This window comes from Phocoena phocoena, chromosome 8 (genome assembly GCF_963924675.1).
Source record: "Phocoena phocoena chromosome 8, mPhoPho1.1, whole genome shotgun sequence".
NCBI classification, from domain to species: Eukaryota; Metazoa; Chordata; class Mammalia; order Artiodactyla; family Phocoenidae; genus Phocoena; species Phocoena phocoena.
Genome location: NC_089226.1, coordinates 18,298,084 through 18,314,479, shown reverse-complemented (window position 1 = coordinate 18,314,479; position 16,396 = coordinate 18,298,084). Strand labels below are relative to the sequence as shown.

The 16,396-nt window shown below is 38.6% G+C and overlaps 1 protein-coding gene across 1 annotated transcript; it reads right to left on the bottom strand.

Moving 5' to 3' along the window:
• Nucleotides 1–9,547: 9,547 nt before the first annotated feature.
• LOC136126516 (NXPE family member 2-like) lies at nucleotides 9,548–10,976 on the bottom strand. Its single transcript, XM_065881686.1, has 2 exons — nucleotides 10,415–10,976; nucleotides 9,548–9,606 (listed from the first exon to the last, which is right to left on the bottom strand). Exons 1-2 carry the CDS (start codon nucleotides 10,974–10,976, stop codon nucleotides 9,548–9,550), a joined length of 621 nt encoding a protein of 206 aa, XP_065737758.1.
• Nucleotides 10,977–16,396: the final 5,420 nt, after the last annotated feature.

The window sequence follows — 16,396 nt, the reverse complement described above, 5'->3', positions numbered from 1 at the left end:
TTTGGGTAAATACTTAATGGCATTGCTGGGCCAAGGGGTAGATGTATGCTTAATTTTAAAGAAAGTGCCAATCTTTTTCCAGTAGTTGTACCATTACAGACTCCATCCGGAAATGCATGAGACTCCAGTTGTTCACATCCTTACTAATAATTGGTATTGTCAGTCTTTCATTTTAGTCATTTTGGGGGGTATAAAATAGAATCTCATTGTGGTTTTAATTTGTATTTCTCTGTTGTCTAATGATATTAGGCATCTTTTTGTGTGCTTCTTCTTGGCCATTTATATAGCTTTTTTTGTTAAGTGTTCAAGCCTTTTGACTATTTTTAAATTGATTGTCTTTTAGTTATTTGAGTTGTAGGAATTCTTTATATTAATATGTTCTGGATATAAGTTCTTTGTCAGATTTATGATTCTAAATATTTTCTTCTAGTCTGTGGTTTATCTTTTCTTTGCAGTGTCTTCTGAAGAATAGGAGGTTTTAATTTTAATGAATTCCCTTCTTGTAATTTTTTTTCTTTTATGGTTATTGTTTTTTGTGTTTCATTTAAGAAATTTTTACCTACCTGAATATTGCAAATATATTCTATATTTTCATGTAGAAGCTTCACAGTTTTAGCTTTTTTTGATCCTATCATTCATTCCAATTAACTTTTGGGATGAAGTGTAGAGTCAGGATTCATTATTTTTTACCCAGTAGCTCTTTGGTTGTTCCAACACCATTTGTAGAAAAAACTATCCACTTCCTATTGAATTATCTTGGTACCTTTGTTGAAAATCAGTTGAGAATTTCCCTGGTGGCGCAGTGGTTAAGAATCCGCCTGCCATTGCAGGGGACATGGGCTCGAGCCCTGGTCTGGGAAGATCCCACGTGCCGCAGAGCAACTAAGCCTGTACGCCACAACTACTGAGCTTGCGCTCTAGAGCCCACGAGCCATAACTACTGAGCCTGTGAGCCAAAACTACTGAAGCCTGTGCACCTAGAGCCTGAGCTCCACAACAAGAGAAGCCACCTCAGTGAGAAGCCCGCGCACCGCAACGAAGAGAAGCCCCCACTCGCTGCAACTAGAGAAAGCCTGTGAGCAACAACGAAGAACCAATGCAGCCAAAAATAAATAAAATAAATTAAATTAAAAAAGAAAGAAAATCAGTTGAATGTATCTTGTAGGTCTATTTCTAGACTTTCTAGACTGTTTCTATAGTTGTAGGTTTGGTATTCTCTTTGACCCATGAATTGCTTAGGAATATGCTGCCATCTTTAACAACAACTCTAACTTACGACCCTGAAGACCATTATGTTGGAGCCAGATCAAGACTGAGGCCGAGTAATAATGTCATCCTCTAAAGCAGTAGTTCTAAAATTTAGCAGTGTTACACAGGGAGTTAACAAACAAGAATAGATTTGGGGACCCTATTCCAGACCTAATTTTCAGTGTAAAAACTGGAGAATATCTCTTTTTAAAAAGCCCTCCAGGTGATTCTAAGACGTCCAGTCAATTTGAGAACCATTGCCCTAAGCACCACCTCTTACAACAAAGAGCAGACTTATAGTTACATGCTGAGACCTCAGTGGGTTCAATCTGTTCCATTATTTCAGTGTATAGACTAGACCTTCAAAAAAGGGAAACAGAAAATTAGCCTGTTACTTCTTCAGGCATTGAAATGAACATGAACCTCACATCATCTTTGAATGACCTTCTTTTTAATTTGGGAGGACGTAATATCTGTTATTGTTGTGGTGTTGTTAAGAGATTTTTTTATGTAGGAAACGATTTGATTCTGGATGACTGTTTTGCTGTTCAAGTATAGTGACTTAAAGTTTTAGGGAGAACTGTTTGGGGCATGGAGGCAGGTTCCTTATCTATTCCAGGGCTAATGGATCAGGGAAGCTCCAAGAAAGCCAAGAGAGCTGTCAAATGAAGTGCATTACAGTTCAGGACCAGAGGGAAGGCTTTTGGAGAGACTTACGATCTCATTATATTGGTGAGACTATTAAAAAAGGAGCCCAGCTTCCGTGCTCCTTAGTTGTGGCATGTGAACTCTTAGTTGCAGCATGCATGTGGGATCTAGTTCCCTGACCAGGGATCGAACCTGGGCCCCCTGCATCGGGAGTGCAGAGTCTTAACCACTGCGCCACCAGGGAAGTACCCTAGATGGTTTTCTTGTGTTGTTGTAAATCTGGATTGTGAATCATATTATGGTTGGTGAGATTTACCATGGGAATTATGTGTGGTTTGGTTTGAGTGTGTGAATTCTGAAAGAGTTCCTATTTGTTTCTATCAAGTTCCCCTAGGGAATTAGCCCCAGCTTACTTGCTTGTTTATTTACTTAGTTATTGGATTGAGGTTTCCTGAATTGAATAGGTAGTATGGATTAGAATTTCAGATCTTTATCAAGGCAGGTCTGTGCTTACTAACTCATAAAGGGAGACTTCCCCTTTTCTATCAGAATCTAGGACAAGACAAACAAACTTCTTTGTCATCTTTCATGGGTATATATTTTTTTCCAGTTCTCCCTTTCTCTGAGAGTAGCCCTTTGAAGATTTAGGCTTATGCAGGGATTTCAGGCCCCTTGCCTCCTGTCTGAGTGAAAATAAGAAAGCCAGTGAGGCTGGAGGGTAATGAATGAGGGGCAGTGATGGCAGGATATGAAGCCAGAGGGGTAATGAGAGGCAAGAACATGTAAGGCCTTGTGAGTCAGGACGAGATTTTTTGCTTATACTCTCAGTGAGATGAAAAATCATTGGAGGGTTTTGAGCAAAGATATGACATGCACGAATGTGATCTGATTTGTATTTTAAATGGATTTGTCTGGTTTCAGAAAATAGACTATGGGGCCCAAGGATGGAAGTAGGAAGACAAAGTTGAAGGCTATTGCAGTATAGTGGGTGAGAGGTGATGAGAAGTGGTAAAATTCTGGGTATGGTTTGAAGGTGGAGAAAATAGGATTTGATAATAAACTGAATATTGAATATATGGGAGAGGCTTCAAGGTTTTTAGGCTTAGACAACTGGCAAGAAATGTATTGCTATTTGCTGAGATGAGGAAGACTGGATAGAACAGTTTGGTGGAGGAAAATCAAGAATTTGGTTTTGGACACTTAGATCATAAGCTTGAGATGTCTGTTAAGCCATACAAATGGAGATGTAGATTGTCAGTTGAATTTATGATGCTGGGAGACATGAGACGAAATGTCCACATTATATATATAAATTTGGTAATTGCCAGGTTGTATATGAAATGAAATTCTATGGGACTTTATAAGATTATTCATTTAAAAAAGATGTTATAAATCACCTAGAATTTCTGGGTATTTGGAGCAGATGTATTTTTAATTAGTTAATTAATTAATTAATTAATCTGGCTGCCTTGGGTCTTTGTTGCTGCATGCAGGCTTTCTCTAGTTGCGGCGAGCGGGGGCTACTCTTCGTTGCGGTGCACGGGCCTCTCACTGAAGTGGCTTCTCCTGTGGCGGAGCACCGGCTCTAGCTGTGTAGGCTTCAGTAGTTTTGGTGCACATGTGCTCCATGGCATGTGGGATCTTCCTGGATCAGGGCTTGAACCTACGTCCCTTGCATTGCAGGTGGATTCTTAACCACTGCGCCACCAGGGAAGTCCTAGCAGATGTATTTTTAGATTACATTGTCTCTACTGTGTTAGAAGAAATAAAAGTATATATATATTTTAAAATGCAGTAAAATACATATAAACATAAAATTTATCATCTTAACTGTTTTTAAGTGTACAGCTTAATAATGTTAAGTATATTCACATTGCTGTGCAACCAATCTTCAGAACTTTTTCATCTTGCAAAACTGAAACTCTATGTGCATTAGTAACTACTCCCCATTCTTCTATTCCTCCCAGCCCCTGGCAACTACGATTCCACTTTCTGTTTATATGAGTTTGATTACTCTGGATACTTCATATAAGTGAAATCATACAGCATGTCTTTTTGTGACTGGCTTATTTTACTTAGCATAATGTCTTCAAGGTTCATGCATGTTATAGCATGTGTCAGAATTTCCTTCCTTTTCAAGACTGAATAATATTCCTCTGTGTGTGTGTGTGTGTGTGTGTGTATCAATCACATGTTGTTTATCCATTCGTCTGTTGACATTTGGTTTGCTTTCACCTCTTGGCTGGTATGAGTAAAGCTATTATGACCATGGGTGTGCAAATTCTCTTTGACACTCTGCTTTTAATTCTTTTGGGGATATATACTTAGAAGTGGTATTGCTAGGTCATTTGGTGATTCTATTTTTAATTTTTTGAGGAACTGCCATACTGTTTTCTATGGTGGCCACACCATTTTACATTCCCACCAATAGTGCACAAGGGTTCCAATTTTTCCACCTCCTTGTGAACATTTGTTATTTTCTGTTTTAAAAAATTTTCTATAGCAGTCACCCTAATGGGTGTGAGATGATAACTCATTGTGATTTTGATTTACATTTCTTTAAATGATTAGTCATTTAAATCATTTCTTTAATGATTAGTGATATTGAGCATCTTTTCTTTGCTTGTTGGCCATTTGTATATCTTTTTTGGAGAGATGTCTTTTCAAATCCTTTGCCCGTTTAAAAAATCAGGTTATTTGGATTTGTGTTGTTGAGTTGTAGAAGTTCTTTAATACATTCTGGATATTAGCTCCTTATCAGGTATTTAATTTGCAGTTATTTTCTTCCATTCCATAGGTTGCTTTTTCACTCTGTTGATTGTGTCTTTTGATGCACAGAAGTTTTAAATTCTGATGTAGTCAAATTTACCTAATTTTGCTTTTGTTGCCTGTGCTTTGGGTGTTATATCCAAGACATCATTGCCAAATCCAATGTCATAAAGCTTTCCTTGTTTTCTTCTAAGAGTTTTATAGTTTTAGGTCTTAAATTTAGGCCTTTGTTCCATTTTGAATTAATTTTTTTCCATGGTCTAAGGTAAGGATCAAACTTCATTCTATTTGCATATGGAATCCAGTTTTTTCAGTACTTTTTGTTGAAAAGACTGTCCTTTATCCGTTAAATTGTCTTGGCACCCTTGTCAAAAATCATTTGACCGTATATGTGAGGGTTAGAAATATATTCTTGTCCTCTCCTCTCTGTGGATGAAAAATGTTGCCTGCCATATCAGTAAACAAAGGATGTTGCCGCCATCAAGCCCTAGGCCACTGCAGCCACCCCCTACTGTGCGCCCTGAGGGAAGTCAGGATGGAAAGCAGGGCACTGGTCCTACCTAGATGGTTAAGGTGCATATAAAAGGAATGATTTCAATAGCCCAGACTCTTGCATCTTCCCATACACAAAAAAGCTCACTACATTCATTAACTTGAGATATCTGGTTTTCTTTAATCAACAGTAATCTTTTGATGTTCCAACTACCTGGTTTTTGTTGCAAAAACCCCTATATATCCTCGCTCCTCCCTTACCTCTTTGGAGCTGTCCCTCAGAGCTATCTGAGAGACTGTCTTCCAAGCTTCAGTCCTCAGTTTTGTCCATCAAATAAAACATAATTCTCAACTTTTAGGTTGTGCATTTTTTTTCGGTCAACATCTCCATTAAACAAGTCCATTTTTATTTTGCCTGCTAAATATCTTCTGAATCTCCCTACTGCTCTTTATTTCTGCCAGTGTCACCCTGGCTTATATTATCATCCTATCATCCAGGTTACAGGAATAGCCTGAAAACTTGTTTCCTCACATTTACTTAAAAAAAAAAAAATTACCCCAACAAACCAGCTTTATTGTGATATAATTCACATAGCATAAATTTACCCATTTAAAGTGTACAATTCAGTAGTTTTTAGTATATGCAGCCATCTCTAAAACCTAACTGTAGAGCATTTTTCTTCTATCCCAAATCACAAATACTCTTGACCCACTCTAACCTGTCATCCAATTTGCAGCTAGATGGATCTTTTTTTTTAAAGCTAATCTGATTATGTTCCCCTCCCCCATTTCCCTACACAAAAAAACCCTTCAATGGTCTACTATCTCCTTACAATAGACCAAAATCTTTGGTGTGGCTTTCATTCCACACTGCCACCTGCCCTCCCCCTCCCCCTGCCCCAATATCTCCAGCTCCATTTCACATCACTCTCTCCCATAATACGGCACTATGATATGGCCACACCATGCTTTTCCCTTCCTCATGGATTTTCAGATGCTTTTCTTTTTCTCTGCCCCATCCCCATCTCTATCACCTTCCCAACTTTTATATCTCAGCTCAAATACTGCTTTCTCAAGGAAGGCTTCCATGACTGCCCTTCCCCCTACCACACATCCAGATGAGCTTAGGGTCCCTCCGTTAGCCTCAGATTCCTCCTCTAGAATATAGGCTCCATGAGGCCAGGTGCTGGTACAATCACTGTATCCCCAGTGCCTAGCACGGTGCCTGCCACTTTGCAGACACTTCATTTGTTCAGCTAATATTATTGGGTGCTCATTATTTGTCAGGCACCTTTCTAAGTGAAGATATGCAGAAGAGCATGGCTGGAAGTCTGAGTCCTTGACTGTAACCACCTCCAGAAACTGCCAGACACTGGCTGTGTACTAGGTCTGGTGTGGGAAGTGGGACAGCTTTCCCCATGAGACCTGTCAGATAAAGCCTTTGCAGTTACCTGTGGTCAGGCCTGAAAGATCATACATAGGATTTTGGACAGGAGCTGGACTCCTCAGAGATTAGGGGATGTTTTTCTCTTGAGAAATTGGACGGGCCAAGAGAAAAGCTTCCAGGTACTGGTGTGTGTGTGTGTGTGTGTGTGTGTGTGTGTGTGTGTGTGTGTGTGTAATCCACTGAATAGGCCTTTTGCCACCTTATCACTGCACAGTGAGATGTTCCTGTTGACCAGCCCCATCCATGTACATGGAGCATCCGTGTCGATTTTCAAGTGCCCAATGAAAAGATATGAGCAGACATCTAAGGATTTCAGGTATTTGATGAATACCTCCTACTTGAAAGAGAGATTAAATAATCACACAGATGAAAGAAACCCAGAAGCAACAGGGACAATGTAAAGAATAAAATAAAATTTCAGAAAATTTATCACATCATAATAATAATCTGAATGTTTTCGTCATGTAAGAGAAAATATTGCATCCAGGAAATAATGGGATGCTGTGAAAAAGTATAACCAGAGAACAATTAGGAGCTCTAAAATGAAAAAAAAATATAGTGATAGAAAAAAAACAATCAACAACAGAAGTGCTAAAAGATAAGATCAAGAAAATCCGGCAGAAAATATAGCAAAAGATACAGTGGTATACAGTAGAAAACTTAAGTTTACAAGGTAAATCCAGGAGATATAATAGACTATTAGGAATTCCAGAAGGAGAAAATAGAGAAAATACCAGGAAAATACAATATTTCTGAAATTAAGAGTACTAGCCTCCAGTTTGAAAAGATCTAGGGTGTGTCCAGCACAATAAATGAAAAAAATCCCTACTCCTACCCACCTTAAATTGAATAATCACAATACCAGGGTATAGAGATGATTTGAAGAAAAGAGATGAGGAGAGAAACAGATGACATAGCAAGTATTAGGAATCATAATGGCACCACACTCTGTAGTTAGAGAACACTGAAAAATAACGGACTTTAAAATTCTGAAGGAGAATCATTAATCAACTCAGAAATCTAAACCCAACCCAACTTTCCAAAAAGTGCCAAGGTAGAATAAAGATATTTTTAGATAAGCAAGAAGTAAAAATTAAATTTTTCTTTTCTAAGAAAGTTTTTGAAAGATATGCTTAAGCCAAATGAGCAGTAAACTCAGGAGACCAGAGATGCAGTACAGGGAAGTGGTGAGGAGTTCCTAGGTCATTTTCTTCCTTGTATAGCAGGTGGAAAGCAGTCATTCCCAACCAGAATAGGTGGCAAAGGGCTCCGGGCAAGAATTCTGCAGGGATAAAGATAGACTTGAAACCTTATCTGATGCCGTCAATGTTTTGGAAAATAAGAATGGAAGAATTTTGACAGTTATGATGGAGGATGTGGACAAATTAAAGATAAATACATAGAAAACGAAGCAAATGAAATTCCAGTAAAACCAAAAAATTTGTATTTTTTTGGAGAGGGTAAGGAAGGTGTACTACTTGGCTCAGCAGATAACAAAATTTAATTAGCAATGCAAAACACTACTAAGTTAACTTAGTAAAGCCCTTGTGTATAGTTAGAGAAAGTAGTAAAGGAAAATGTGGTGCAAGTGTGATGTAAGAGAACGAAATCTTTTACAACCAACCTAGGGAATTGATATAAAATGCCAAAATGGCAAAAGGAAGACATAGCAGTGTTACAAACACTGCTAGAGACCTACCTGGGGTCCATTCTTCTCCTAACAGAACATACGGTAGCAACATGCTTAGCAAAAGAATTTTATTTCCTTGCCTTTCTTGTCAGTAAGAGTGGTCATTTTATATCAATCTGGCCAGTGATACATGTGACACATGATCAGAAGTCATTGGGTGGCAGATGCAGCTGAAATGTGTCCTTTGCCCTTCCTCTTCTTGCCTGGAATACAGTTGAGTTGCTGGAGGTGCAGCATCCATCTTGAGACACTGAGGTGACAAGGATGAGAGAGAAAGTCATGTGCTAATGAGGGGAGTTAGAGCAGAAAGGGCTCAGATGGGTCTTGATGGCGTATTGGGTTGTGTGCCATCCCTGCTTTGCCTCTGGGCTTCTTTTACCTGAGAAAATCCCTGATTTGTTCAGAAAATTGAGATTTATTCAGAAAATTGAGTCGATTGTTCATAAAATTGAGATTTGTTTAGAAAATTAAGTTGATCAAGCTACATAAGCATAATAGCTAAAAAATATGGTGGTAAATAATGTTTAAAACAGTTAAAATAATTCAGAGTGACTGTATGGGGGGATGGGGAGAGTGTGGTAGAAACTGCTGGGTTTTGGTACAATTGATGCTGTAGTGAGCTCAATTTGATGTTTTGGACAATGCATATGTATTAGTTTAATAAAATACAGATTAATAAGAAAGAAGACTATCTTCCTGCATGGAACACTTTGATATCTTCCTATTTTACTTGAAATAAAATCCAAACTCCTTTAACAGATTCTTCATGATACGGCTGGCCCCGGCCACCTTCCCTCCTCATCTTTCATCATCTTCCTCCTTGTCTAACCCCCAGCTTTCAATTTTGTAAACGCCCTTTTAGTAAATTTGCACATGAAGTTTCCTCTGGCTCATTCAGGAGCCCATGAGGAAACATGACAGGCGCAAACATGGTGACCCAGGAGAGTTTAATAAAGGCGAGATTTAAGGAAACCAACATGGGATGATGTAGTACTTTGGGGCCTACAAGGGCAGGGAACCATCCATTCCCAGGCCTGAACCACCTGTATGGAGAAAATCACCTGATAGAACTGTGGCCTTTAGGAGAATAATGTTGATAACCCATAGGTATTTGAACATTGAGAGTGCAGTGCTCACTGTTAATTAAAATGATTGGACTGGTTGCTATAGGAAAGTGTCTCAATGCACATTAGTTTGAAAGCTTGCTTGCGCTATGTAAAAGTCTCTACCCTTCTTGACTGAGTCTCTGGTGGTCACATGATCAGGGCCTCACAGAGCATGTGTTGAGGCCTCACATAGTAAAAGGCTTCTTTTTTAACAAAATTTTGTTGAAGTATAGTTGATTTACAATGGTGTGTTAATTTCTGCTATACAGCAAGGTGATTCAGTTATACATATATATTCTTTTTCATATTCTTTTCCATTATGGTTTATCACAGGATATTGGATATAGTTCCCTGTGCTATACAGTAGGACCTTGTTGTTTATCCATTCCATATATAATAGTTTGCATCTGCTAATCCCAGACTCCCACTCCATCCCTTCCCCACCCACTCCCCTTGGCAACCACAAGTCTATTGTCTATGTCTGTGAGTCTGTTTCTGTTTCATAAAAGTTCATTTGTGTCGTATTTTAGATTCTACATATAAGTGATATCATATGGTGTTTGTCTTTCTGTTTCTGACTTACTTCACTTAGTATGATAATCTCTAGTTCCATCCATGTTGCTGCAAATGGAATTATTTTGTTCTTTTCTGTGGCTAATATTCCATTGTGTGTGTGTGTGTGTGTGTGTGTGTGTGTGTGTGTGTGTGTGTGTGTGTATACCACATCTTCTTTATCCATTCATCTGTTGATGGACATTTAGATTGTTTCCATGTCTTGGCTATTGTAAATAGTGCTGCTATGAACATTGAGGTGCATGTATCTTTTTGAATTATAGTTTTGTCTGGGTGTATGTCCAGAGTGGGATTGCTGTATCATATGGCAACTGTGAGGAACCTACATACTGTTTTCCATAGTGGCTGTACCAACTTATATTCCCACCAACACTGCAAGAGGGTTCCCTTTTCTCCACACCCTCTCCAACATTTATTATTTGTAGACTTCAGTAAAAGGCTGCTTGGTCATGAGTATCCAGGTACATAGTTCAACACTTGAATTTAAAATGAGGGCACAATCAGTATTGACTTGCGAGGTGCCACTGGCAAACTGGCCTGTGAAGATCACCCTGTCATAGCCTTGGTTCCCTGCCCTCCAGAGAGCCGACACCCCTTCACTGGGGAGGATGAGCGGGAGAGACAGAGACACCCGGCCCTCCCAGAACAGGTTGAAGCTGACAAGGTAGGTGCCATTGTTGAAGTCTGTCACCTTTCCCGAAGCGCCTGCCTTCAGGGCTGGGGAGGACATCCTGGCCCTCAGGAAACCCCCGCCATATTCCTTCCTGCGTCCCAAGTGGTCCCTCACCTCCAGCAGGACGTCTAGCTGATCCCCCCTGCCGTATGTGTCTTGAGGGCTGAGGAGGGTGGCTTTGCTGGGTGTGGCGCTGGTGGTGGAGCTCACGTGGGTGAAGGGTCTGGGTGGGATCAGCTGGTCTAGTTTCTCCATGATCCCCTTTATTCTCAGCTCAGTCTCTGTTGGTGAAACTGCTGGATCCAGTGGTACTTCATGGTGTAAGACCATTTTGAAGGTATTTCTGTGATGCATAAAGGGAGGCATCTCTTATTCACACCAAACTTGAAATGACAAAGACTGAGACATATTCTGTGTACACAGCTGAGCCTGTCTCTGTTAACCTTAAGGTTGGATTTATATCTTTATTAATATATTACCACCAAGGTATTTCCATAATTAAAGTGCAGAAAGCTTTTGGTAAAACCTATGTGTCAATTGTTCCATTACTATTCCACTACTATTCCATAGGCTATTAAAGCCCATTAAAAAATATTTAAAGATATTAAAAAATATTAAAAGAATTCTTTTGATTAAGAAGTGGTTACAACAGTACATTGAAAGAATTAAATATTAAGAAATATTTCACCATGTCTGTGTCCTAATAAAATGAAAGGAAAAATCATAATAAAAAAATAAACATTTTTAATAGTGAAATGTCAAGTTTTTTTGGTAGGTACCGCATAAACAAGGTACAAAATTAAAAAGATACAAAATGGAAAGAAGTATGAAAGGAGCCTCCCTCTTTCATTCCTGTCTCCTGCCACACAGTTTTCCTCCCAGGATTAATCACTCTTATCTCTTTTATAAATATCTTTCCAGAGCCTATGTATATATACACATGTGTATGCACATACACACACACACACTACATATATTCTCTTTTCTTTTTACATAACTGGTAACATATGCATTGTTCTGTGCCTTGCTTTTTAATGTAAGGATATATTCTGAATATCTCTTCATTTTAGCACATACTGAGCTGCTTCAGTCATCCATTTAGATGGACTCAAAGTATTTCATTGAATGGATGTATCATTCTTTAACAGTCACCTGTCGGTGGACGTACAGATTTTCCTCATTTTCTACTAATACGGAAATTAATAATCTTGTACATTTACTCGGAAGTGGAATTACTGGGTTGAAATTTAAGGGCATTTTTTAATGTGTATGTCCTAAAATATGGAAAAGTTTGTGGGTTTTTTCTTTTGACCACACCACGCAGCATGTGGGATCTTAGTTCCCTGACCAGGGATGGAACTCATGCCCCTTGAAGTGGAAGCGCAGAGTATTAAGCACTGGACCACCAGGAAGTCCAGGTTTGTGTTTTCGTTCTTGTAATTTTCTTTATATAATATAACAAATACGTGCAACAGATTTACATAACACATTTAATATTCTTTTTTCAGCAATATCTGTTGACTCCCTACCATAAGCAGTGACCAAAATTATTTACACTGTCTTGCCCCAATTTTCTCCTCTCCACTACTGTATTTTTGTTCTTTAAATTATTTATCTTTGAGTTCACCCTATTTCCTTAAAAGTGTGTGTTTTAATAGTTATATGTATAACTGTATACAGAATATATATACTATGATATATATAGTACTATATAATATATATATTATATATTATCTATAATGTATAGCATATTATACTATAGTATATGTAAGTACTATATGTAATACATATATAATATATAATTGTATTATGTATAACTTGTTTATTAAAACACATATTTTTAATATTTATGTATATATATGTGTGTGTACTTATTAGCTTTAAAAAGTATCTTTAAATACCAGGCTGAAAATGATAAGGAAATCTCTCCACCTGCCCTCCTCCATCTTTTGTTATTTATAACATTTCTGTGTTATCAGAGTTTATAATATTTGTGTGTCAGAACACACAACATTTATGGTTTTCCACCATAATCTCCCTAGTTTTGTTTTGGTTTTGGCCAGTACTATAGTTTAGTGGATTCAGTAATTGTTGTCATTCTATTTGTAAGAGTTTTTCATCATTTATCCCTTGTTTAACTGAGGCTGGTCTTCTACATTTTAAAAAGAAGAGTTCATAAGGACTATATCCCCTGTGTTTGTTGTAATAGTTAGATTTTTTTAAAAAAAGTTTGAATCTATAAATAACCTGAGATTCATTTGATACGTGGTATAAGGTGAGAATACAAATTAACTTATAATCTCCAGCAGTGTATGATATCTAGAGAAGCAATTTTGCTTATTATTTCTTTAACCTTCAGAAAAACGCAACTGTACAAGGGACAAATTAAGAATTAAAATATGCTTTCCTTCTAGGAAACTGAGATTTCAAACAGAAAAACGTGTTCAATGAATTTGAGGATTTAGGGGAGAAAACAGTTCAAGTAATTAGCTACAGAACCTATGTTGGGAAGAAAAGGAAAATTGGGGCCAGGCGGAGTCTTATGAGTTGAAAGAAAATGAAAGAATCAAGGAAACAGTGCCTGGGACATAAAAGCCTTCAAGACATTTTTGTTTACTGGATTAGTGAGTGAATTCAAGGTGTAATGAGAGTGAGAGTACAGGCATACCTTGGAGATATTACGGATTTAATTCCAGATTGCAACAAAGCGAATATCTGCCTTAAAGTGAATCACGTGAATTTTTTTTCCACTCCATATGAAAGTTATGTTTACACTATACTGTCATCTCTTAAGTGTGCCATAGCATTATGTCTAAAAAAACAATGTCCATACCTTAATTAAAAAATACTTTATTGCTAAAAACGCTAACCATCATCTTGCCTTCCGTGAGTTGTCATCTTTTGGCTGGTAGGGGGTCTTGCCCTGACGTTGATGGCTGCTGACTGATCAGGGGGGTGTTATTAATTGGCCTAATTTCAATACTGTTGTGTCTCAGAATAGAGAGGCCTGAGGAGAGGAAGAGAGGGGAATAGCTGGTGGGTGGACCAGCTGGAACACACACAACACTTATCAATTAATTCATTGTCTTATATGGGTGCAATTTGTGGTGCCTCCAAACAGTTATAAGAGTAACATAAAGATCACTGGTCATATATTGCCATAACCAATAAAATAATAATGAAAAAGTTTTAAATATTGCAAGAATGACCAAGATGTGATGCAGAGATACAAAGTGAGCAAATGCTGTGGGAAAAAATGGCACCAATCGACTTGCTCAACTCAGAGTTGCCACAAACCTTCAATTTGTAAAAAATGCAATATCTGGACTTCCCTGGTGGCCCAGTGGTTGAGACTTCGCCTTCAAATGCAGGGGGTGTGGGTTCAATCCCTGGTCAGCGAATTAAGATCCCACATGGCTCGGGGCCAAAAAACCAAAACATAAAACAGAAACAATATTGTAACAAATTCAATAAAGAGTTTAAAATTGGTCCACGTTAAAAAAAAAAAAAACTTAAAAAAATGCAATCTCTGCAAAGTACAATAAAGTAAAGTTCAATAAAACAAGATATGCCTGTGTAAGAAATGTAGAAGATTAAGTGTCTGCGGTTAAAAAGTATGAGATATCAGTTGGGTGATAACAAGGTTCCAGGTGTGGCCTGTAAAGTGTGTTGTCAAGATATATTAGATATGAAGGTCCCTGGTATGTAGAAAGAAAAAAATCACCAGAAGGCTTGAGGTTTGAATTGATTTGGATGTGGGATCTAAATTCTTTCTGGGCAATGGAAGAATTTTTTGGGAGGCGATGAAGACATAACCAGCTACATAATTATTTTGTGAATATGAGGAAACAATCAACTCTATGAGGTAAGTCCTATCTTATAGTTATTTCATAGATTAGGAAATGAAGCAGGAAGATATTAACTAATTTGCTTATGGCCATAAGAGGAATAACTGTCAAAGTCAAGATACAAGTCCAGGCAATCTGACTCTCAAGCTTGTGATCTGACCATTCTGCAGCCCCACCTCCAAGTGTGTGTGTGTGTGTGTGTGTGTGTGTGTGTGTGTGTGTGTGTAGTGGTGGTGGTGGTGATGGTGGTGGGGCAGGTGTTGTTCGTTTATGTGACTGCGACCCTAGGGGATGGTGCAGAGGCTGAGCAGCATGACTCCTAGATTTGGTCACATCAACCAGAGCCTGTCCTATAGGGCAGCTCAGGGAGCTCTGGAGTCTGTTTTGCATGTATAGTTTAGAAGGAGACTGTTCCATTCCATAGTTACCCTCATCCCCTAAGACTGAGCTAGGTCGCAAGGGGAGGAGACTGAAAAATTTTTGAAACTCTTAGGCATTTCAGAAACTGTGATATTTCTTTAAAATGTACTGGACAATTTATCCATTTGTTCAACAGACATTTTAGAATCTGTCTTTACTAGGCATAGTAAGGGGCATTCAAAGCAAGATCTCTACTCAAGAGTAATATAAAATTTAGTTGGGGACACAGGTTAAGGCAAAGTAAGTTTAACTCTATCCATCTCATTTACTTTAGTCTCTCAAGTTACAAAATTAGGCGTTAACAACTGAGGGAATATTAAATCTTTCCCAATTAAAAAAACTTTCCCACCCTCAGTATATCACCAGGCAATTTAATGCCATGTTCTTGGTCTGACCTGGGATAGGCTGAATTCTGAGAGAGGTTTTATTGAGAAAGTGGAGAAACTGAAACTTTGAAAAAAAAAAAATCTTTGTGGAATCCTTCAGTTGTAAAGATGATCCATACATGTAGCCCTAATATAGGTGCTAGCAGTGTTTTATGAATCATCTTATTTGAAAACAAAGCAGACAAGGGAGGGCCTGCATACTAAGGCACATGGAAGATGAGCCCTTTTGTACATGCTGTTACTTCCAGAACGCTTTCCCTCTAGGTTGCTCCCTTTGTAACCCTTCTTTTGCGTCCCTGAATTCTACTCATTTTTCTGGTATCATTTCAGATATTACTTCCTCCGGAAGCATTCTCTGGACTCAGTGCTGGGGCGTGACTCTGTTTCCCCTAGCATCCTTTCGTAGCAGGTATCACACTGGATTGCAATAGTTTGATACTGACTGGTATTCTCTCTTGTTTAACATTATGTCCACACCCCGAAGCCGCCATATAATAGTTGTTGAGTAAACAAGTGTTCATTTAATGAATGATTCTCAGAGCAGAACCTCGTTCTTCCTACAGTTGCTTCAATATCTTCTTTTTTAAAAAAAAATTAATTATTTTTGGCTGCATTGGGTCTTCGTTGCTGTGCACGAGGCGGGGCTACTCTTCATTGTGGTGCGTGGGCTTTTCATTGCGGTGGCTTCTCTTGTTGAGGAGCACAGGCTCTAGGCGTGAGGGTAGATGTGGTGCACGCGCTCAGTAGTTGTGGCTCACGGGCTCTAGCATGCAGGCTGTTGTGGCACAAGGGCTTAGTTGCTCCGTGGCATGTGGGATCTTCCCGGACCAGGGCTCAAACCCGTGTCCCCTGCGTTGGCAGGCGGATTCTTAACCACTGTGCCACCAGAGAAGTCCCTCAATATCTTCTTGATGGGGATCTTTGAAGTTCTCAGTATGTGTCATTAGCATAATCAAAAGGAGGGAAATCAAAGACAAGGTGATTGCATTGCAAGTGGCTGCATGTAAATTTTTGGAGAAAACTGAACTCTTTTCTTCAAGGATCCCTGGTTCCTTTTAGTGAGGAAGTCTTCTTAGAGACCACAGTCTAGGTGCTA

Coding starts and splice junctions, on each gene's coding strand:
- LOC136126516 (XM_065881686.1), bottom strand. CDS start 10,976: ATGGTCTTACACCATGAAGTACCACTGGATCCAGCAGTTTCACCAACA. Junction 9,607..10,414: donor CTGGATACTCATGACCAAGC/AGCCTTTTACTG, acceptor ATTTTGTTAAAA/AAGAAGCCTTTTACTATGTG.